General features: G+C 36.5%; 1 protein-coding gene across 1 annotated transcript in view; it reads right to left on the reverse strand.

Annotated features, from left to right (window-relative positions):
* The window catches only part of Acj6 (abnormal chemosensory protein 6), a 72,191-nt gene extending 46,515 nt beyond the window's left edge, over positions 1-25,676 (reverse strand). Inside the window, exon 1 of the mRNA XM_076306847.1 lies at positions 25,515-25,676. Coding sequence (XP_076162962.1) covers positions 25,515-25,676 — 162 coding nt within the window. The remainder of the gene's footprint in view (positions 1-25,514) is intronic.
* Between the last annotated feature and the right edge of the window lie 411 nt (positions 25,677-26,087).

The following is a 26,087-nucleotide window of genomic DNA, read 5'->3' on the forward strand; positions in this document are numbered from 1 at the left end:
CATTGGACTTTCGCATTGTTTCTAAAGGGTGAAAAGAATATTTGTTGGCGATGCAGATCGAGAAAAAAAAAAACGAATTAAATCGAAGGGAACAAAATTTAAAAATTCCATTGTTCAGGCTCGATAATGTTATTTCACGGAAACATTTCAAACAATTCCCAACGAGCTTTTTATTTTTCGGTGAACGATTTATTTCACTTTTATCTGCCTGTTTATTCTTCGCCAATTTTTCACAATGATTAGCGAACGAAATTTTATGTAAAACTCGAAGTTAAACAGAGGTATTGTTGCGAATCAGGTAATCGCCGTGTATAATCATTTATTAAAATGTTGCGGAGCATATGTTTTGTTAATTACCCGTACGTTTCGTACTAGGCAATTGTACCATATTCGTTGTGAAATTTTTACAAACTTCGGTATAAATCATGGTATCTGTACTCGATCGTTTCGAATCGTCTATTGTGCTCGCGAAATGAACGAGACAAACAAATAATAAATGAATAACGCAATTCTTCGTACGAGGAAGGAAGGTACAAAATGTTCGACCTTTGTCTTTCCAAGCTGATCTATTAATTTTACGTTGAGTAATTTTGGAATTCTATCTCGTGAAATATTCATTTTCCTGCGTTTCTTTTACAAAATTTAATCGCTTAAGAAACTTTCGGTTCCTTCACTAGGACACCTTTATCTTTTATCTCAATATTTCGCTCGTAACTTATTGTGTTTTATTTGATCGTTGTTGTCGAATGGTTCAATGTTAACGATCGAAATAAAATGCAAACTCGGAAGAGAGGCTCCTGAAAAGACGCAAAGCTGAAAATTGCTCTCGATAAAGCACTCTAAAGAAATGACCATTAGTGAAGTTTCTTTACGATATAGCATATCAAAAAGCACTTTATTCGATAAATTATACTCGCATAAAGATGACGGTGAAGTAAAAGTTGATTCTAAACTTTACAGATTTCCTGGTGTTCCTTTTGTCCGATACTAGGTACCATTATCTATCTAACTGAAAGTTCGAAGGGGATCGAACGTAATTAAAAGTAGAATTTTTTTTTTTTTTGAGGTGCACAACTTTCCTTCGAGGCGCTTACAAGGAACGAACCTTAATATTTATGAAATTTTAAATAACGTTACCATCTTTAGTAATGTTACGAAACACATCGACGAACTATCGAATAGTTTTACTACTCGCTATAGTTGGAGAAAATATCGAGAACCTTAAACATGGACGTTGAATTTCCAGTACCATCGAAAGACGATAGCAAGAATCGTCTTTGGTAGTTGTATGCATGCACGAATCTCGAAAATAAAAGAGTTAATTGAATATAATTCGTTATATTTTATAATAATTATTAATATTTAACTGGAAGTAAAATCTTAGTCGATTATGTGTATGTACATGTACACTATATATGAATGCATCTGTATGTATATCCATGTATATATACAACGTCTTTCTATGAATCTTCTAGAAGATTCTATTCTACGTATACGTGACGTTTATTAAACAAAATAAGAGTTTGTTACCATAACGTACGTAAAAGATACACCCTCCAGAATATTAATAAAGTTCGATTTTTCGATAAAATAAAGATACCGAGCTATTCAAAATTCCAATAATGGAAAACTCTCGTGGCAGTCAACGTTTCTTAATTCACGATTTACATCAGGAGACTAGTGAAACGAAATAAAGTAACATAAATAAGAGAGTTTATCGTTCTCTATTTAATCGCACCGGTAACTCAAAATTCCAATAATGGTAATCGTGGTAATCAACGTTTGTTAATTCACGATTTACATTAGGAGACTAGAGAAACGAAATAAAGTAACATAAATGAGAGAGTTTATCGTTCTCTATTTAATCGCACCGGTAACTCAAAATTCCAATAATGGTAATCGCGGTAATCAACGTTTGTTGATTCACGAATTACATTAGAAAAACAGAGAAACGAAATAAAGTAACACGTACGAGAGAGTTTATCATTCTCCAAGTCCCCGACGGCGGGACAAATCGATACGTTCGTTCGCAACGAGTCATGTTATTGACCCACTTGTAAAAACAAAATAGGAAATAGGGTACATCCGTTTCGAGCGACGAGCGGGTACGCCGTTGGTATAATTCGAGAACGCGAATGACACGTAAATTCAGTGGACCTGTAATTGCAATGGTAGTAATGCACTTAAGGAAGGATGAGAGCAAACACTGGGTAGCAAGTCGGTCACGTGGCGGCCACGCGACGGCACGTGGCGGTAACACCCAACTGTAGCTTGTCGTGTTGTCGGAAAGTTTTCGCGGCACGAGGATCTCGTTGGTGGCCAGTGTACGAAACGTGTCCTTACGACCCACAGGGCCACCATCTTTCGTTGAACGTCGAGAACACCGCCGCGCCGATATCCCAACGGGGAGATGAGCGCATTAAGAAAATTGAAACGTCGATTTGTCCTCGAAACTCGGCCTGACGATAATTTCATTAAGACTCGTTGGGGTGAAACCCCGATGCTGGAAGATAGATGTCCGCGGAAGACATCTCACGGTCGATATTGCTTCAACCCGGGGATGATGCTAATTTCAATGGACGTAGCCACTTCGGCCGGGCTCCTCCAGAAGGATCTCCTTCTGTCCAGCGAGAGGAGGCTTCCATTTATAAACCGTCATAGTATCCCGTTTTCTCGTTGCTTTTAAGTCCAAGTTACCGGCAGTGATTTATGAGATCGAGTCCCGATGGATACCGTGACTCGTGCCTCCAATTCGAACGCGAGCTCTAAGAATCGATTTACAACGATCAAAAATCTTTGCCCGATTTTAACCCTTTCGAATGCAACGTCGTGCGAGACTCGTGATAGGGAAATCGGAGCGAAGGTAAGAACCGTGGATGTATCTTGTACGCGTTCGCACGTTCGAATGTATTTTCGTGAAAATGTTGGAAAGAACATTTTACATAATGTTCTCGGAAAGAATATTTAGCGTTCAGGAGGACAGTGATAGTTGTGACCTACTTTGATGTTGGTTATGACAGTAATATTACACTCTTATTGTATATGCAGTATATTCGGAATCGTAATACTATAGTAGATATTTAAATACGTGAAATAGTCATTTCGGTAACAGATTTTCTAATTATAACGCGTAATTCTTCTACCATTTTGTACTAGAGTTTGACGATAAATGTTTGGACAGGACAGCTTTTTTATATCTAGTCGACGAAATAACAGATACGTATCAGAGATTTTTTCATTTTTAATATTTGGTACACTCGAGTTTTGTCACGAAGATGCGATCAACCGAGCTGTAAACAACGCACGGTAGACTTTTGTTAATTTGTGACTCAAGATTAAAGGTTATCGGTAAGTTGAAAAATATTTTAAGAATATCTATCGAGCCTTTGAATTTTCACGGTAAAGAAAAGTTGGAAAGTCTTCCGATCATTTAACGTAGCTTGACCTTAAATGACCTTAAACGACCTTAAATGACCCTGAGTGACCCTAGACGACCTTGGATGACCCACATATTACAAGTCATTGGATTTATTATTGCGCAGGCTACGTGTCTAGTTGAAAAACGAAACGTACCAACGGCAAGGAACCCGACTCGTAACAGAATAAATGATCGTAAAAAATATTTATTTCGATCGCCAGTATTTTCGGAGATAATTGTGTTGAAATATTCAAACGGCACAACCTGTATAAGGACTTTGAACAACCCGTAAATTTCTTGAAGAGAAATCAATAGAAATGGAACTTTATACCGAAGGTGATGCGATATGAAAAGTGCACTTGTCTATGCAATCAGGTGTTTCTGATCGCATTTACGCGCAAGGCCAAGTGTCGTTCCGGCTATAGACGTAGTACATGGAAGTACGAAGTAACGGTGAACCTCTAATTTGAAGAAATAATTCTCGAGTAAAAAGTATCCGGATGTAATCAAGTTTCAGAAAGTTTTCAAGTTTATATTTGTTTCTATTATAATCAATAACGGTGCGATAAATAAATTTGAAGAAACATGGTATTATTCATTTTTGCGACACATTTCTCAGACGAATTACATAAATTACATCGATACCACGTAGTGAAATATCTATTTGCTTAATATATTATTTAACACCCACATTGATAATGTATACATATATGATCGTACGATTACACGAATTGCTTATTATTTATTCGAAGCATTATATTAGCAATATATGTTGTATATTCGTACCTGTTATGTAAATAGTTTCTCAATCAAAAATTTTGTAACATTATGGTATCAAATATTATATTAGCAAAGATGTAAGACTTGTGCACTACTTTGAAATCGTTAGAAATTCTTGCTACTGAAAAGTTAACATCTTAGCACGTAACATAAAAGTTATACTATTTGCAAATTTTTTTCTAAGTCAGTATTAATTCTTTCATCTCTTCGCTTAAATGTATTATTCATTTATAAGAGCAGTCATTGTATAATATATTTAGCAATTCTATTTGCGTTTTTCTTTTTGCACAATGTTCTTAGATTTTCAACTTTACAAATGCAGAGTAGAAGAAGCACAATTAGACTGATAATGATCTTTTCATAATTGGGTTAACTCTAAAAAGGAGCGATTCCCTTGTGGTATGATTTTTTCATAATGAAAGTGGTATAAGTCTATTTTCTTAAAAGAGTGTCAACGAGGTAGAATTTCTGAATGATCGTTTTGCCTTAAGTTCAGTTCTCGCTAAACAGAAAGAGGAAAGCATTCATTATGAAAGTGGTGTAAGTCTACCAACACGAATGATCTTATATTTCTACATTAATAATGTTTCTAGCCCCGTAACATCGGTAAAATACAAGGACGTAAACTTATTGCTATACGTACTATTCGAACACCACGAATTATTTAAAAACATATATTTGAATTAAGTAAATATCAGAAAATTAAACAAAACATCGAAATTGTATAAAAATATATTAAATAACTTTTGAAATTCGATAATTACAAAAATGGTGTAAGTTCATTTGTGATCATCAAAAGCATGGTTCTTTCTGGGTGATATCTATATTATTTAAACGTTCGATAAATTTACTTATCTATTCGTGTATCTGCGAGTTATTGAAAATGCCATATGGTACCTAATTATGAAAAAATCACAAATTCTCTTCAAGTAGTTTTGGTACTTAGCCATTTTGATACTTCCACTCTACAAATAAATACCTTTTCGATACAAAACACTACTCGAAATAAATGTATAATTACGTTAAAGGAACCTTGTTCACGGTGATCTCGAAAATTGGATAAAATTTAAAATCGTATCAGTGCCACATAAAGAATTTCCACGCAGGAAACATGGAAGTATTTTCGGTCAATGGAACGAACGAAAAAACAGGTTAGCAAGGGGTAGCTATTCACACTCTTTCCGGAAAACATCGGCAACGCGAAAAATTGTCAATAAACGGCACAATATGGTATTTTATTTGAGGAGTGACACATATCCGACGAGAATGTTTGCTCTGCCCACGCATACTGCTTTTATCCATGTGTTGTCGTGTTCGAGCAGGTGTACGGCTACCCCCTGGCTTAAGCGCGTCTCTCCCTCTTTGTCAAGATACAATCGTGGCATAAACATATGGTCATAATAATAGACTCTTGATTTTGAGGAGGGGCGCTCCCTTTGAGTGTCCCGTGATTGTTTCTCTAGTACCTAAACGTAAAACGTGTGGATGGTCTTGCATTAGGCGGGTCGCTTAATGGATAAAAAATGGATTTCCATCGAAAAGAGATACCACTGCTTTGTTCGGCAATTTTCGCTCGTCCACTTTAAGAACTCTAGTAATACGGTATTAACGAGTGCAGTTTAAAAACGATTAATTTTTATTTCATTTTCGAACTCTTAATCGTCAATTTTCAACGATAAACAATCGATTCGTATATTAAAAGTATTTATATAGACCGCATACTTTTGTAACGTGTCTTCGCTATTTATTCGTTCTCGATTTCGATTATTACCTCTTAAGTTTATTGCGTTATATATCCTACTTCAATCCTATGGTGTTCAAAAATTCTAATTCTCAAAGAAAAAGGAATTTTTTTATCTTAACGGTATTACAATTCTGTAATGTTCAAAAATTCTAATTCTCAACGAGGAAGGAAATTATCAGGGTATGTAATATCGAAAAATTGCTTTCCTCGTCCTTCTGTTAGATAACTGTTATGAAAAAATTCCAATTCTCAAAAACTTTTCTCGAATACAATTTCAACTACTCGATTACAATTTTAGCGTAAAAACAAGCACCGAGTGGGTTGAATTATACAATTTTCAAGGAATACATTGAGTAACGTTTGAAACCCTGGTTAACATTTTGGGTGTTTCATTGAAGCGAGTAGACTTATCCTTGATGATGGTTAATAAATTCCAATTCTCAAAAAATTTTCTCGAATACAATTTCAACTATTCGATTACAATTTTAGCGTAAAAACAAGCACCGAGTGGGTTAAATTATACAATTCCCAAGGAATGCATCGAGTAACACTGGTTAACCCTTTCACTCGGGTGTTTCGTTGAAGCGAGTAGACTCATCCCCGATGGTGGTTATGCTTCGCACGACATAAAATATATCGAGAAGCAGTATCCTTCTCCGAGAAGCGGCACACGTGTGACCCGTATGTATCTCGTTGTACATGGGCAAGGGGGTGGGACACGTACGTGTACAGGGTGCCATTTGGTCCATGGAGAAGGGCAGGGGGATCGAGCTAACGGAGTAGACACGAGCACGGACCATTCCCCATCCGAACTCCATCGGAACTTGGCAATTCTCGCGTTTAAGAGTTCGGTCACGTATACCTCTACCTCGTGCTATAACATACACACCACGGAATTGCTTATGTTTTATAATCGTCCACAACCACTCCGTCCCACATCTCCATGAGTGCGCGATCACACAGACGATACCACACCATCGGGGTGAAAGATATTTTTACGCGGTTGTATCACGAGTTTTGATCAACCGAGTACTATATTCCATGATCGTTCCGCGTTTCATATTTTACGGTATAATCGTTTCGAGTACGCGTACCAGTTGAAATTGAACATTCGTGTACACCGTGGATGCAAAATTTCTGTCGGAGACTGAATACCGTATAGTTCGCCCGATACCGGGCAAAATGTAATTATTGTTTCTAAGAACGAGAAAATTACACGCGGTGTATCAACATTCACGAGGAGTGGATAAAATAAATTTTCGTTAATTCTGTACACTTTTTTTTTAACGTCGCGTTCGCAGATACGCGATTGTCTCCATTTGTGTACGTTTAGTTTTTTTTTTTTGTTTGATATGTTTGAATATTAAGCGAGGTTTTTTATTTAATTCGAAAGTCTGTAGTTTTTTTATCGATCAACTCCAAACTTATTATTGATCAACTCCGGAATTAGTATTGGACATTTGTTCTTCGTTTGGATATTTTACGTGAAAAATCGACAACCCTTGTAAATTGTGGAGTCTTTCTTTTCGACGTTCGTTGACTTCAATATACAGCGGTGTACAAGAGAAACGAAAACTCTTGATGAAAAAAGTTCATATAAACGTGTACCCTACTTGAACTTGTTCCTGGCTTATAGCCATTTTTGATCGAGTCGGACGTGTTCATAAACGTAGAGTAGAGAAGTTCGCGTTTCTGTTTATACAGTAATAATACGTTGTCGCAAAGTAATACGTTCTTTGCAATATTTGCAAAGAAAATATTGGTTTTCTTTCTCTGTTTTTGAGAAAATGAAAAACAGAGGAAAGAAAGTGTCGACTAGATTTTGAGCGAGTGAAGAACAGATGAAAGAAAATATCTCGACTAGATTTTTAGAAAGTGAAGAACAGAGGAAAGAAAATGTCAATTGGATTATCGGGGAGCGAAGAGAAGAGAAGAGAAAAGCAACAAAAAGAAAACTGGGCGCGACGACAGTAAGAAAAGGAAGAGCAAGATAGAAGAAAGAGATTCACAATTAGTCGTAGAGAAGAAAGAACAATTAGTCGTGAGAGAAAGCGAGAAACACAGAGGGTGGAGAGAGTTGGAGATACGAAGAGGTCTAGAGAGGGTGCAGAAGACAGGGGGTTGAGGAAGGGGAGACAACCCACGGAGGGATCTCGGTAAGTATTATTGTAATTATACACTTAGGTTTATTTCCTGCATGCCCGCCCTTACGGGGGCTGATAGCATTATATACCGCGGCTCCCTAATAAAAATAATAATAAGAGCGTTAAACCGCGGAGGACCGGGCGGAAGTAATGTTCGCCCTTTCTGTTAGCCACCGTGTACCTGTTTCAGACCGACGATGGACACTCTACCCCAGTGTAGGAAACCCCTCTAATACACTTGTATTAATAATACCAGCTTGTCCATGAATGTGTATTTACACACGCGCGAAAAACTTTCAACAGACTTTGTTATAATTCACCAGTTCGACACGATGCACATTTTACAGCGAATTGCATCCAAGTAAAAACGTAAACAATATCCTTCTGTAAACTTCGAGATGGAATTTCTACTAGCGGAAAGAGATGAAACGATGTGAACATCACATTTGCACAAGGTGTCTTGAAATTTGTGACAATTTCTTTTCGAATTGTAGCATATTTTGCGATGCGGTAACTCTTTCGATAAATTGAACTTTAATACTACAATTGATTTCATTTGGTTATTTACAAATAATGCTTATGCAAACCTGAGACGGAAATGGATATCAACGTTCGATTCCCAAAATATCTACATATCGAAACCGAGTCTGCGACTGTACTAACGATAAAAATCTTTATAATATAAAGTAACAATGTTTGTACAGTCTGAGCTTGGACCTGCATATGAAGTCGAAAACGTTTAGTTTTAAATATACGATAGTTGAACCGATTCAAACTAACGTTAGTTTGAGTAGTTTTTTACTAATGCTGATTGCTAATTGTATAATATTATACAAAACTTGTTTGAAACAATCAATGACGACTTCAGATGGAACAGATATGTTGCATGACAAAAGTCTATATGCATGTATCTATCTTACAGTGTGTTGTAACGGTCCCATTAGTAAGTATCGCTTGAACATATGTGCATGACTAAATCTCCCCTCTCTTTTTGCACCTGCTATTAGCAGGTACCATTTTAAGTTCCTCTTTCATTATATTCACAACCACTTATTTCTTGCCCTAACTTTATCCATCCCTCTGTTCAACCGTTTTTCTTTCCTTCGGAAGATAACTATTATTTTTTAACGCAATGCACTCATAGCTTCGTTGAACAATGTTTACATCATTATTTGTATTGGTACTTTTCAAAATTCCGGTGTAAAAAGTCAATTTAATTATTTAATCGTATTATATTATTAAAAACTCTAATTATAGTTAATCATTAGAAAGCATAGTTTTTGTTCTCTTTCTGAGGCTATCCATTCATATTTACATTGATATATTACGAATTTCAACGTAGCTGCACAAATATGGCAAGTAAACACACTACGAGGGAACTCGTAGTTGGCAATCAACGTGTTAATATCTAATCTGTAACATCTCTAACGAGGTTTCAATTATTCGTTTCACTTGCAATTTACTTTGTTGGAATGTGAAACACGTCGGTGTAATTCGATTAGACAAATTTTTTCCAATTTAAACAAATTAAGAATCTATGTGTTGGTTTAAATCTACGAGGCTATTTAAAGAATGTTTCTCAACATAAACAAACAACAGACACTGAATGTAAATATTTCAATGAATGTTGACAGTGAACATAATAGACATTTTTTTTAAACAACAGTGCCAATTAATATTCTAGTCGCGCAACATTATTAGAAACAAGGAATAACACAGTTGTCTTCTTTCTCCTCAAATAATATATCAATGGATTATAATATCTTTATAATCATTCTATATTTTAAATAATTTATAAGCTTGTTTATGGATTCAATGTTCTAGTACCTTATGATTGCTTATGCGAGCGTTGATCGTTTATTATTGCAGGTTTGGTTTTTCTTTTTAATTTAAGGTCTCGTTAGAATTTCTTCCATAGCTTAACAATACTTAATTATATGTTCATTGCGTTTACATTAACGCGTTCTTATAATACAATCGTCGGTTGTTATTTTACAGTCGATTGTTACATGATTTCTTAATTCGTAAAATTGTACACCTTTATGATTTATTACTATTTTAATTACCAGTTGATTTGTTATGCGAGCGAATGACAATTATCGGTTCCAGATTTGTTACTTTCGAATAAATTACAGTTCGATTAAATAAAAATTGACAATTGCCACGCGCCGGGAGTGTAACCGTTAACAATTAATAAATACACCGATACGAATGTAACAACGCTCGATGCCGGTTGTATACGTAAATATCGTATCCTTTTGTTCGTGACGTTACGTTCGGTGCACACATTACAGGTAAATATTTGCGCTCAGTTCCGATACCGTTCGCCGATCATTTCCGTATTTGTGCGCGTAGGTATTAATTATTCGTAACTGGCGCCAGTGCAAGATGTTTAAAATTCTCGAATCGTCTGACATCGATTACGAGTTCCACTCGGATAATTCTATTTCAAGTTCAGAAGCGGGAGAAAGGACCGAGAGTGAGAGAGGACAGTAATAACTCGAACCGATTGCCATAAAACCGGCCAATTAAGACCGGTGGCGGGATCGAGGGAAAAATCAGAAAACGAGACGGCGGCTAATTTCCACGGAAACGGTGAGGTGGATCGATAACTCTACGCGAAGTTTCTTCCACCGATGACTCTTGTCTTCGGTCGCGGTCCATAATTTTCAATTTGTGCAAATTAACGTTTCTGTTCTCCGCGCGTCTCCATGAAGCACGATAAATAAGGGGCCAAGCGAGTAGTAAATATAAATCAGGAGTGATTGGATGTAAGTGGGGAGCGTTATGTGTCCCCAGTGTCCCGTGTGTGGGATCGTCCGCGGCTGTTCTATGGCTGTGAGACACACGTACACGTGAGGGACACGTAGGTGAGCGGTTCGTGAGACGATGCACTATCCACGTACTTTCACCACCGAAGGGACCTAGCTGCTACCCCGTTTACCTCGCGTCGATGTTCCTCCGCATCGGAGAACTCCAGTGCAATGCGACCAACGCGACGACTCGTATCTGCACTATACATTATATTATTCTTATCCTTCGAATTCTTCCCTGACCATAAATTCACTTCTTGACTTGATACGCGTTTACGGCGGTAATCTGTTATCGGCCACGTCTCGAACAAATCAACGTGTACCTTTTACAACGTAATTCGAACCACGAGTCGTAATTGAGAACGCAGCGCGCGAATGCAACTGTTACGAAGGATGATCGAAGATCTGGGATTTTAACGCGAATTTCTTTCATTTGGTTTGTCTAGGTCGGAGAACGAATATCGAGGTACAATATTTCCGAAACTATTTCATTACTTTATTTTAATCACGTTCAATTGAATATTTAACAACTGGAGTAATATTTCCAATAACTTTTTCAGTTATTTGAAAAATGAAGATGGTTTAAGATTCTAAATGCAAGTATAGCGCGCGGATGAAACTGTTACGAAGGGTAATCGAAGATCTGTGATTTTAACGCGAATTTGTTTGATTTGGTTTGTCTAGGTTGGAAAATGAAAATCGGTATAGAATTTTAGAAAGCTATCTAACACCTTATTTCGAAAGAGGTAATTCGAAAGAGTTTTTTTTTCTTCTGGATTTTCTTATCAAGATAGTATTACAATCGTAGCATTACAATCGTTAAAAAGACAACCCTTTTGTACAGTCCACGCAAATAACACATAAATATAGCAATTAATACGAACGAGCACTTTAACAGAACGGTTAATGCGATACAATTATAGTAAGCACAAACGAATTGCGTCGTTTAAAAATAAACGAGGCTTTTAAATTTTCTGTCCAACGAATGTTTTCATGGGAGAAATGACTATGGTACGTTATTACCCTCACTTTTACCTCTAGTACTCGACAGCAGGTCAGGTTCCCTCAGTTGCAGTAAAGGTTAGTTGTAGAAATGAAAGGGTAGCGAGTACCGTGAAATGTGGAACAGCGCATCATCGTCAAGTTTCTTGCGAACGAATGGATGCAGCCAATAGATATTTTAACCAAACTTTAAAGACAGCTTAGAGAAGTGTGTCTTTCGCGACCTCGTATGCATGTAAAGCCTTTAAAGAGGAAGACGAACGTGTCGAAAATAAACCACACGACCGAGAACTTACCTCGATCCGGTGAACATTGACAATGTCAACGATCACGAACGAAACGTAAACCCCAACGAGACGAGAAAATACATTGTAAAATCTTAGATAAAGTTCAAGCGGAAAGAACAATACGGCAGCACTGGTATCGAATTAAGTATAAGAAATTATTTGTTTCGTGCGAATGAAAGGATAGAGAATCGTCTTTTCTCTTCGGGATAATTTTAATCCTTGTAAGGTGAAAAAAAACATGAAAATTATTCGAAAATTTGAATAGAATCTTGTAAATTCTTAGTAAATTTGGTCCTTGACTGAACTATTAGGGAGACACGACTGTACGATTAAGAAAATTTTTAAATGATGGAATACTTACTTTTCGGACATTGAAGAATATTTTTAAAAGACACAAAGAATATTTTTAAAAGTTCACCAATTACAACATATCTTTTTGCCAGCTGGATATCATAAATTTTGTTAACACACTACGTGGAATTGCATTTGTCTCAAACTATTCAAGTTCTTTTTTTAATATCATGAATGTTCAGAAGATTTCTAATAGAAATATTTTTAATCTAATAGTCTCAGACTTTTCCGACACTGTGCAATTTTTATCACTGCATTACTTCAACTTAACATAACTTCAACAATCTATACCATATTTCATTGTTAAATTCTTTAATCGTGCTTCAAAACCACAATGATTCGTCGATGATGATAACTACGTATTCTAAGTAAAGTAAAAACAAAAATGTCGACACTAAACCGAAAGCGACACAAATTAATGTACAATATAAAGTATAAAAATATATTATATTTCTTTTAAAAAAATATCGATGCTGTTCATTTCGAGGGAAAATATTTTTGCAATTAATTTTTCCTGTTCCCATTCTAACGTGCCAAAATGTTGTGTTTTTACCTCTCGGCTTCTTTGGGATAAGCTGTGTACATATACCTATAAAATTTAAGCAGGTGTACACTTCGCAGTATATATTTGTCTTTCAATCTAAATTTTATTATTCAAAGTGTATAAGATGTAATTTGTCCCCCCTTAAAGTTTTACACGATATTATACGCGATATAACGCGAGTGAAACGGAATTGCGATATTCACTCTAACAGTTTCGAGATTTATAAAATCAGAATTATATACTTACCTACTAGATAGCAACATTGTAAATTTTAAGCAACGCGAACTTTCAACTCTGTAACGGAACACATGGGAGATTTCGAAGTTTGTTAAACGGGGTCACATTCGAAATTCTATTTGCAAAATCTAATTTTCAATTATCTCGAAACAACGAAACGAACGATATCATTCAACGAGACTCGTTCGTTTATTTGCTCGTCGCGGTACTGTATTCTTTTCAATCAAATTGGATACTGTCAGAATTCTTTAAATTTCAATTGACCCTGGAGGTCTGCATAGTTACATATTTACATCGGTATAATTTCACACCAACAATCTTATATTACAAATTTTGGTGCACGGTTGATTCTTCGTTAATTTATTATACACAACGTATTATATAAGTGCTCAACGATGCATGTACGAATAAATATCTGAGAATCAAGATTGTGACGAAATTAAAAACGATGAAAAAAAACTTTTTCTCCCCTTACATTTCTGACATTCTCTTTTAGATAAACAGAAGTGCGGTAAAATTCTCGAAAAATTGCTCGCACCGGTGTTAACTGACAGAATTTAATCCAATGAGTTAGTAATCAATTCGTACGAGTCAATAGCCGAATAATAATTTCATTCGAGTGAAATTGAAGGTTGTAAATGGATATTTCAACGCTTTCAATAGTTTCTTACGGTATAACGTACCGCTTTAAAACCATGGGGAATAATGGAGAGCATCGAAAGCAAAAGTTCAATTTCCAGATGGGATTGTCGAGCGGAAATCGTGGTGTTAAATTTACATTTCCATCGGAGGTCACCACGGATACACGCGACAATAGAAGGAAGGAAGTTTCTGACGATGGCAAAGTGATCAATTCATCGGGCCCTCGAACGCACATAAATATACCGATGATAAGCATCCACGGATGACCTTTTTCAAACGCGTTCACCTTTCTCCCCTGTACACAGGTGCGCACTTGTGAGTGGCACAGGTGTAGGCGAGATATCGATTATGCAATCTCGTGGCCTGCAGCCCCGTACAAACGGTAATGCATGAATACGCGTGCATCCTTTCTGGCCTGTATGCTACCCCAATACGAATACACCGGTTCGAGCCCAGTCTGTCAAACAGTCCTGACGTTAATTGTCGCCTTACCATCGCCCCACGAAACCACCATGCCATCCACTTGACGCATATGCCACTTTTCAGATTTCGATGTACACGCTCGATTCCGTGCATCTCGTCCTGGCTAGCTTTTACGTTTCTTTTTTTCTTCCAAACCGTGCAGCGATCGATTTCATTCATTCGTCCAAGCTGGATCGAAGTATCGAATTTCTGGAAATCACAAACTTATCAATTCTTAGAATTCGGTAACGTCGGTGAAAATAAACAATCTCGAAATTAAGCACGAACTCGATACAAAAAGGGAGATAGTAAAATAGTTTACCTTCGGTCAATCGTTGAACGTTAACGGAGAATAAAATGATTTTTATATTTTGTATTTTGGACATGAACGACAGAGTGTAAGATATGAATAATTTTTCTCGCTTAAGGTACTTCATTGTTACATCAAGGTAGAGCAAGATATAATATTGAGCAATGTATTTACATTGCATTAAACAGACAAATTAACGAGATAGTTGAACGTACCGTACGTTACACTCGATGAAAAATAAGATACTTTTCCAAGTGTAAACCGAGTCTCGAAGATGGCGAAGCTACATCAAGTGGACTCTCTACAATTAACTTCTTTCCTTGCATTAAAATCTGTACATCGACAATGTTGAGACTCTACACACGAGTGTTAAACTCTTGATTCTTGCGAGTCTCGTGCTTCCTTCGTAGATAAATATTGAAACTAATTTCGTACTCGGTGGAAAGCATACATCTACCAATGTAAACTGTACGAAGTAAAAACACACAGCTTGTTCGTACAGAATAGTCCGTAGTAAGCCAAAAAGTAGAAATAACGGGAAAGGGGTTTCCTTGGAAAAAGAAAATTTCGTACTCGGATGAAGATTTTACAGAACTAGCAGACTGTGCATATGTATGGAGCTCTTCGTGTAGAGTAGCCCATCGTGATTCTAACGGTAGAAACGGCACCAACTGACGTCAATTGGCATACTAGGTTGCAAGGATCTTCTGTTAGCTCAGGTAGAAATGTACGAGTTCTTCAAATATTGAATTCCACGAAAATTCTGGAAATCAGGCCACCGGATACATGATATCTGTAGAATAACAGTCTTTGGAGAAAAGCTCGTTATGAACACAAAAGGAACACTGTTCAAATTCCAACTATTGACGAAGCTGGTTCTACGTGGTTTGACTTGCTCATCTTCATTTATAAACTTCGACATTCGTTTGTAACGTTTGTCGGTTATTATACGTCTGTGTGCACCGTCTATGAAAGTACAACGAAGTTTTCAATATTAGTCAAACATTCAGTAAAAGTGCACGTTTCACCGAAGTCTTGATATCAAATCGATGTTATTTATCAAATTATTATTTATCGTTGATCGTTATCAGTAACGAAGTATATCAGTATTGTTCCATAAATACTACAAATTTGTCTAATTCGAACCCGATGGAATTTAAGTTCGATACGGTTCGCGAGGAAACCATCGATACTTCTTTTTTTAAGAAATTCAAGGAAAAACCCACAAAATATTCGTCGCCGAGAGATCATCGCGGAAAACTCGATAAGTCGATTCTAGAACGAATGCAGTTGATCTTCGATCGTTGCGTGGTGTAGACAGCTGTCCGCTGAGAGCATTCAAGAGACGTTCATTATTCAATCGTTGAACGATTCGAGACGAGTTTTAAAGTTCCAACACTATTTGCTATAAACACGAACGCTACCAGTATATATTTCAAAATAGTCACCCAAGATTAAATTGACGGATGATAGTCGAAACTAAACTCATTCACGATTTCTAGACTCTACAATCCGTAAATGAACAATATTTGTATCTATACGAATGTTTCGAATAACGAATAAAAGATAAATACTTGTTTAATCGTTGAATCAAAACTAGAGCTTCGGTTGCAGAATTAAATATTTCGTAGTACGTAAATAAGTAAATAAAAACTTTCCCAATGGTACAATCATCGCGAATAAAAATTGATCTTTGTTCCAACTACAGACGAATCGGTTACAAAATTTTCCCGGTTATTTTTCTTCGTACTATCAGATGGATTACTATTACACGCAAAGTTACATTGTACGTACGTATACGCATTAACGTTTCACGATCAAAATACGTCGCGTAAGCACAACGCTACTGTTATCCAATTGTTAACGCAGCAAGTGTACCGATGGCGGTAAGTATAAAAAATAAAATTCTCTGGATTTCCGGCGTCGTTTTGCGGTTTCCAGCACGCCATCGGGGAAAAAAAAACGTTCACTTTTAATGGTTAATAGCCGATGACGCGGTGAATGTAGCCGAGCAATCGATAATAGCCACCGTCGAGTCCCTCAAGAGTCGTTACACTTATCGGTGCTACTCTTTCCCCACGATATTCAGTTCAGACGTTTGGAGATAATAATCGCAATTATGCTTGATTTTTCCCTTTGCTAAACAAAATGTTACCGTTTGACCGTCTTTTGGACGTTCCGAAATTATCGATATCGTACAGAGCGTTCCGTAAAATGTAGGATTAGCGGCCATGATTCTTCATGAAATAGTATCTAAATCTAAAATATAGATATTTTATACAGATTATATACGTTATTATATATTCCATATTTTGTGTATATTATATATATAAAATATCTATATATGTGTATATTTTATTATAGATATTTTATAGTTATTATATACATATATAGAAAATGTTACGTCTTAAGAAGTATGCTCGTAGATATCACAAACCAGTAATGACTAATGTCCTAATAAAGGACTTAATAGTCTGGTAAAGTATTTGGTGTTCTTTTTTCATTATTTTGTTTTCCAATAAAGATTAATCCACGTTCGAAGTACGCTGTAAATACTTGATCGGTGTTTACATACTTTTTAATTCATGTTAGTTCTATTATTATATTTTCCAATTTCTTTCCTACTTCTATATCATTCTGGCTCTCCTCCATCGTTTCTCATTGATGTTTATAGTTGTAATTATAATTTTATTTTCGTAGATTATATAATTATATTTATTTCCAAGGCGACGTGAAAGCGTAACAGCCGAAACGTCGACAATAAAAGTAGCTTGTTTAAAATTTTATTACGCCAGACTTCGTTTTCGAGAAAATCGAATTTCAAAATTCATCGGATACGCTTGCGATTGAGTACGACTCGACTAACGCGTCTGTCCATTACTCGTTAATTCTACTTGTGTCGGTGTTGGTACGGTATTATCTGCTTTCCGTCGATTCTACTATATTCTAATTATTAGAACCAGTTCAAATAGACGATACCACACGATCGTCAATATTTACAAACGTCAAAGCAAGTAAAAATAGAAAAATAATGAGCGTGTTAGCCAAGTCGTAGTCAATCGTCTCACCGACGAATTTTTAAAGTCGGTTTCTTCGAAAATGAAGTTTAGTACGAACAAATTTTATTTAACAACTACTGTTAACTTTTTCACACGAAATTTCAATATTACATCTTGCACGACGTCTTGTATAAGTCTTGTTCGATAGCAACTGCGACAAAAGCACGAGAATCTATTGTTATCAATGATGCTGTAACGATATTTCGTTCAGAAAAATGATTTTCAAATGATATCACTTGACAAGGTTTATTTTATACAATTACGTTTATATTAAGCTGTTGCATATATTCAAGCCGACGATTCTATACTCAACACAAAGTAAAAACAATTGTTGGTTCTATGTGACCACTCGTAGAAACTTCAATTATTATATTCGTGTAATAATGTAATTCAACATGGTCGATCTTACGATTCATCTAAATCATTGATTTTCTTACGAGTTTGGGTTTATCCACAGTGCACCAGATTTAAGAGAAACATATCTGCAAATTGGAAGATTTTTACGAATAAAGTGTTACACAACTTGTAGTTTTCAAATACAAGGTGTCCTACTTTAATCGATCCATGGGGGTATCGTAAAAATGATTGGTGAGATCGAAAAATATTTCAGATGAATTTTGCAACGGTGTCGAGGGAAACTACGTAGGTAATGCACGTGTTATGCGTACTAAATATTTATGTAGTACTACATTAACTTTATAACATGTACATAATTTTCAAATTCCGCGTTTTTTCGAAAAGTGGAGAATACTTCTCTCGTGTACCTTTGAAAGTATCCTTTCTTTTATACAGACATTTCAGATATATTTATTATTACGTTTTCAAATTTAACAATTGGATATCGTGCACGTTTAATCAAATTCGCGAGAAGCAATGAGATCGAATATTTATAAAAATACTTAAAATCGTTGAATCGAGAAGAAAGTTTTGTTGCTCGACAAGATAACAAACATCATTGGGAATTATGCGAACAATTGATATTTGTACAGTGCAACAAATTGCGACCATTGAATGTTTCAGGAACCGTAGACTGCCATACATGAAATTATGTGGCATACAGTTAGTGTAATCGGTATAGTGCACATTGCTTGCGCGAACGATATTTTAATCTTTAATTTTCTAGTCCTATATAATACTCGGTAAATTTACTTAATTCATCAGCAGACATTTTCTACTATTCATATGAAACTAACAAGGCAATAAATGTATTCCTAGAAATTAACAATGAAGATAAATTTGTACAGTTTGCCTTCCACAATGAAGTTAATCCCAGTGAATCTTCACGATTAGACGCTTAAAGCTTACAGAGAACTGTTGCAGAATAAAACACCTATAAATTATTTCATGTACAAATTTTAGTGTAATTAGTATCGTTTTCTTCTCGACGGTCAACACAATCGCTTAAAAAAGGTATCAGTTAACTTTTAATATTGCATACAAATCTTGCAATTTTATTCCTGAGCTTTCTTTAAATATCGAATGATAGGGTTAATAAAAAATGTTGATTGTTTTTCGGTTTTTACGAACAAGTACATTTTTTAAAAATTGTATCGAATTACGAATTTGAAAAGAAATTTCTATTAACGCAAAATACAACAAAAGATTGTGTATTTGTAATTACGAATCTTTGTTGCATTGAAATGTTACTACGTGAAAATAGGGTTGATTAAAAAGTTTGATGACGAAAAAAGGACGACGTTAATTATTAAATTTTATAATTAATATTAGGATCAGGCTGGATACTCGATGCGAGCAACGTGCGAAATGCTGGTCAACAAGATGTAAATACAAATGACCAACTTTATGATAAATGCATAATACAAAACTATATTAATTATCATAGATAATTAAACACTATGGGCAGAGAACACAAATTAGTTTTACAGACGATTAACGTTATTAGCGAGTTAACCATCATTGTGATAAACTTTTTATGAAACTTTATAAAGCCGTTGAAAGCGCTACATGATAATTATGCAATTCATTATTTACACTGTTAAATCGGTACAATAGTATTTTAAAATACTCGCATATATGAACAAACATGGGTTCTGAATTATTCGTCGTAGTAAAATTAATGATTTTAATCGAACCAGTTACCATTATACCATTCTGTGTAAATTTCCAACGGAAAATTTCTGATATTTGAATATAACGCGTGACGAGCTCAAATTTTCAAAATTAATCACGTTGCCAATGTAACTCTCGTCAACGTATCTTCTAAACTCTTAACAACGATTCGTAATACGAAAAACTTTTGACTAATACAATTTTCAACAATGCATTTGAAATGCTCAGAAATAATTCCTTCTCGTATTAATTATCAAACACAAGAGTTTCCGTAAACAAAACGTAAAAATGAACAGTCAAAGGTGCCTTGCAAATGAGTATTAAAGTGACATACTTTCCTACCGAGAAACGTAAAAGCGTCTGCATAAAAATTTGTAAACATTCTGTCTGGTTCCGAGTATTCGTGTAAAACCTAGCAACTAAATTTGCATCGCATACCAGAGAGCAACAATACCAGAAAAATGGACAATGTTCCGAAAAAATCTTTACCTTCCGATGAGTCTCTTCTCCTTAAATATACAAGGTGTTCCGAAATAAGCGATGCAATCGAACATGAGATACGAAACTAACCCGAAAACGCGCAATGAAATCTTTTTTACGATGTTTCGTTTTGTGAAACAACCGAGGACTTAATGAATCCATATCTACGTATTTTACACATACGTGTATAACGCGTGGAATAATTCACGATCGCAAATATTCAAATTGTCCAATAAGTTCGTGCAGTTTCCGACGAATGTAGAATTTTTATTATTCAAGAATGATCGAGTAACATTTAATCCATTGTACAATTTCCACCGTTGTTTACCACATCTTCCAAACACCCTGACAATTTTTCAGATCCACGTTCGGAAAATTACAAGTTTCTTAAATCGAAACTATTAGTTTCTTAAAAGCGAACTTTGGAGTCAGTTTCGTAGTTGCACGTTTTCGTGGAAGAAAAATCCATTCGAATCCATGAACCGTTAAAAATCATTCCTGTATCCTTCGTCGTTCGCATCACGTGTCGAAGAGGTTCGTTCCTATCCACTCGAGACTCCATAGTTTCTAACCCGAAGTTGTATCGTTAAACGAAACCTATAAAAAAAATTCTCACGCGTGAAAAGAAACTCGAATCCTGTCGAAATTGATCACCAAACGACCGTATGAGTTTACCAAGCGCACAAGTGACCAAATTTTCGTTACTTTGCGCGCGCAGACACGCGAGAAATCGTACGAAGATTCGCGGATCTCCGTGCACGGAATTGACAACGATTTCGAAAACGATTCTCTCGAAAACACGCGCGCGCGAGAAGAAATTTTTTTTCCATTCAGTTTCACCGGTACGATCGAATCCCTCTGTGTTAGCACTTCGTTGCGGGGAAGTTTGTACATTTAATACCTGTGACGATTCTACGGGATAAAGCGGCGTTAAACTCGACAACAACGCCGGACAAAACAACGAAAAAACGGCCCTCGTTGGCGCGGATGACGGGCAAAGATATCCGAAAAATCAGGAAGAAGCGATCGCGTCGGGTTCGCGTTAGCGGGCGTAACAGTACGGCTGTAATCTCATCTGGGCACTCAACTCGTAGCGACGGTTTTTATCCTATTACGTCACATGAATAAACTAAAGACCGTGGAGTCCACGACATGGCGGAGGAAAGAGATCGCGAGATCGAAGGGGGGGTGGGACAGTTTGGTTCGACGTGTGTCACGGTTTCGAGAGGCCCGCGGAGGGACGCAGGACCACTCTGCAAAGGGATCCTCTGCTGCGGATGGATACGTCGAGGAGAGTACGGGAGCTGTCAGGACAGCGGATGTAGGACTGCTGGCGAGACTGAGCTCCGATTGATTCTGTTTAGATGCTTCCTACTTCGATGTACTTTCCCGTTTACGTCGTGGAACGAGTATCAACGACGACACGGATGACCGAATGCTAGCCGGGGTTTACATTTTCCCTCGTACATCGACGGATTCGCGAGGTGTCGAGTCCGTGTGACCGGACTACAATGGCAGCCCAAATCGTCCTCCGTACCATAATTATGGAATCACGATTTATATTTCTATACGGTTGAAATCAACCGTGTATATTTCTATACGGTTGAAATCAACCGTGTATATTTATATACAGTTGAGATACGGTTAAAATCAACGGTGTATATTTGTATACGGTTGAGATACGGTTGAAATCAACCTTTACAATGTTAGTCTCTCTTCGATTGTTCAAATAGTAGCTTGTTGGATAAGTTTTGTCGTTTTTTCCATTGTAAAGAAAAATACTGTAACACTTCAACTTTGAACAATTGTAACGTATATAGGGATGAGTCGACAGATCTAGACCGGGGTAAGGGTGTTACCGAACACCCTTTTACATGTACAGATCGCGAATCTACGTGCGAAAATGATTCGAAAAAAAAAAGAATAACATTTGTCCGTTTAAAGCTTCGTTTACGAGAAAAGCAAGTTTGAAAGTGTGTAAATAGTACGTTTGTTATTATTAGGTAATACTTAGCCGTCGAGTTTGAAAATTTGTAGATAATGTATTTATTTTGTTATTATTTACTTAGCTGCTATTTACGTTACCAGCACTGAACGCTTTCACCGTGTCAACGTATTTGCGATCGCTCTAACGAGACTGTTACAATTCGACCATTACTCTAACGAGACATCATAACACTGTTAGAATGCGAACGTATTGACAATAAGAGTAATCGGAAGCTGTACAACCAAAGACGGAATGTAAATATTAAGAAGGTCAACGAATACGAAGGTGTAAACGAAAATAGTCGTGCTACAATTTTCTAACTCGCTTTTCTCGTAAACGAAGCTTCAAACGGAAATATATTATTACTTCCTGAATCACCACTTATCCGATAACATTCTGTATAGTGACATCACTTAATTATATTCAGAAGAAGAGACTAACAAAGAGTGTGGGCTCTGCGATTTGGATACGTTTAAATGATAAAACGATTTCTTCAGATAAGAGGTTTTGTATATAGAGATTTTATTTCATACAAGACTGTGTAAATCTTTATTATTCTCTGTACATCATGTATAGAAGGTAGCACACATAGGTACATTTGAAAACACGTTTCAATTAACGCGTTACATCATTTTACAGTTATTTTTATTCTTGAAACACATTTACGTTATTGTACTTCGTGTAATAATTTTTAAAACAATTATTTTGTATTCAAAACAATGAAATACTCTTGAAAATAATTTGTCGTTTGAAATACCCGGTACTGTTACTATTTTATACAAAATCGCAAGAAATGAAAAACTGAAATGTCATTTCAAAGAATTATTTATAGCAGTAGTAGTTCATCTTAAATTACGAAACGCAAGTATTGATTCGAATTTTTTTCATTTAACTAAAGTGAAATAAAATAAAAGTTTCAAAAGTAAACAGAGTTCCAATCTTTTCTCTCCAAGCCTAAATTATGCGATACAATCGAAGCTCCACGACAATACAAAATTTGTATTGTTTTCTAATAAAGCTATTCTGAAACTATTAAATCATTATAGCGTCCTAGAAAGTTTTGAAAATCTTGTCGTATCGAGGATACACAAATCTGGCATCGTTTAAAAATTTAAAGTTCATCTTGCTCCTATTACATTAATCTGTTCAAAATTGTGCTGTCTCTTTAAACCGCGAAGATTAAGAGTCTGTAATGCGTTAAACAATTGAATGGATATCTAAAAAAGAGAGCGTATGTAATATTTTATAAAATGTACGAAAAAATATAAAATCAATTCGTCGTTCACCGTAACAAAAAAGAAGTAGTTTGTACAACACGTTCTTCCACATCGAAAAACCACTAATAATCCAATAATGAGAAAGTAATTTATTAACCTCCAAACAGAAAATTGGATATAAAAATCGTTAATTTTAATACTGGCTTGTATCAATTTTTCAGAAGGCATGAAAACATAACATACGCCCCTTTAGACGGTCATTCGGTTATTAAAAATATCGCATTAATACATTGGTACATCGATTATTAAAAAATCGCATTAATACTATACTACTTTGATTTTTATTTTACGGGAGTTTCGATTTAGCAATCGTTCTAATTCGTTGAACCGTAACTACGTAAAATTGAATTCTTGAAACGAACGCGCGTAATAAATCGGTAACTTTTGAATTTGTAAAAATAATAACGATCGTCAAAGTCGTTTGTTATAATTTTAAATTATAAAGTACGCGGGATGGGTTCACAGTTTACGCAGCGAGAACCGAAACGGAAAGAACGTTTGTTAAATTAAAATAACGTAAGAAGGAAATGGATGTTTGGTAAAAATTCACCAAGACATTGTGACGAAGGAGCTGAAACCGTGAGCATTAGTGAAAAGTATGGTAAGCGTCGGTAAGATAAACGACGGATACAGGGAGTGTGTGATACATGTGACAAGGGAAACTTGTGGCCAATAAAAATGGATGATACAAACTTTCAATGTCTGTTTTATCGCTACCTTGCATTCCAAATGTATCGGGGCAATTCTTCAACCCGCCGACTTGTTCATGTATAATGTATTGTTTACCGCAAACTTTAATCGCAGTTTTCTGATTTGCGTTGCACCACGATGAAGGATTTCTCGCGCGATTTAAGTAACACAGCGTTGAATCGATCGATTTCGCGCAGATTTAATCGCACCGTTGCAAATGCAATCGCAACATTGACTTTCGCAGGGATTATAAAACATAAGAAATATTATCGCAAGATTACAATATTTCGCGAAATTGAAACACCATTGTCCAATGTTCGCTTCGTCGACGAAATTGTGCAAATTTTTCAATTCTTTCGTATCTTTTAAATTGAAATTAACAAAATATGGAAAATGTGCTGTACGTTTGATCGATATTCAACGCAATCGATCCGTATCTAAAATAAAAACATTCACTACGAACGACACACTCTTTGGGAAATATCTTGTAACAATTACTCGTACTTGTATACTTGTAACAATAACAACGAACAAACACTAGATCCATCCACTGCGAAGATATTGAAAGATCAGGCAAGATTGCTAAGTTCTCGGAATTAGTTTCGCAAAATAGCCTCCGACGCTAGATTTGTTCGATACGTGGAACTAAAATTAAAACGAAAACTGCTACAGAAACTTCTACGAACAAGTAATTTACAAATTCCAGAAATTATGATTCGAGTACACTCTGAACAAACCCTAACCCTCGACTCGAGTGATGACAATAAAGCTAAATAGTAACATACAAAAGATTACTATCCCGTAAATGCACACGAACGATGCTGCTTCTACAAAAATCGAGTTTAGCCTCTCTACTGTACAACAAAACAGCTTTCCAAGGTGTCCTTTTAAACCAACAATCTAATTCTGTGAACCTATTGCAATACAGGTATCGATTCACCTGTACGTGGCCAAAATTCGTTCAAAGAAAATATTAAAATGTTCAACGCGAGAAAATATTTTATCGCGAAACTGTTCACCGAAATACCCAAAAAAACTTCCACGTAAAATGACGATCGTGTCTCGATTGCGTAGTGGAGGTAAACTATGGTGGATTTCTCAGGATTAATAGGAGGCTAAACGACGATAGATCCAGTTTCACAGGAGGGTAAACGGTGGCCGGTGATCGAAAGAGACAAGAACAAGTAAAAGGTGGGATAAGACGGGCGATTACTCACCGTAGGATTCGGCATACAGCGTCGCGGCGGCGGCGGCATGGGGTCGGGGGCGGCACGATACGGTGGCGGCGAGTACCTTCCCGAAGGGAAACAGCCCGGGGCAGTGATCGGTGCCCCGTGGAGTCCCTTGCTCCCCATCATTTTGTCCGGTGAGTACATCATTCTGCAGCCAGCTAAGTCTAAGCTCCCGGGCTTAGACCTAAACCAGTCGAAAACCGGCACCCTCGAACGGAGCGATACTAGCAGCGATTGCTGCGCTTCTTCTTCCTCGCCTCAATGTTCGCGGTTCGCATCTGTGTGATAAGTATTCTCAATGTCCTCGCGCTCAGCTGAAAGTACCTTTACCCTCACTTCCACCGAGTGGTTCGAGATTCGATACCGACGCGCCCACCGACGATGGTACGAACGACGAATCACCATAAATGGTTGCGTACTCGCGGCCGGTGTACATCTACCACGCTCTCATTTTACGAGCTCGTCCAAATCGATGAGTAGCGAACGACCGAATCAGTCTGCCGGTTTTACTACGATCGACCGTTGCGATCGTGGATCTCGCATGTTGCACGTGATCGT

This window comes from Ptiloglossa arizonensis, chromosome 3 (genome assembly GCF_051014685.1).
Source record: "Ptiloglossa arizonensis isolate GNS036 chromosome 3, iyPtiAriz1_principal, whole genome shotgun sequence".
Taxonomy (NCBI): domain Eukaryota; kingdom Metazoa; phylum Arthropoda; class Insecta; order Hymenoptera; family Colletidae; genus Ptiloglossa; species Ptiloglossa arizonensis.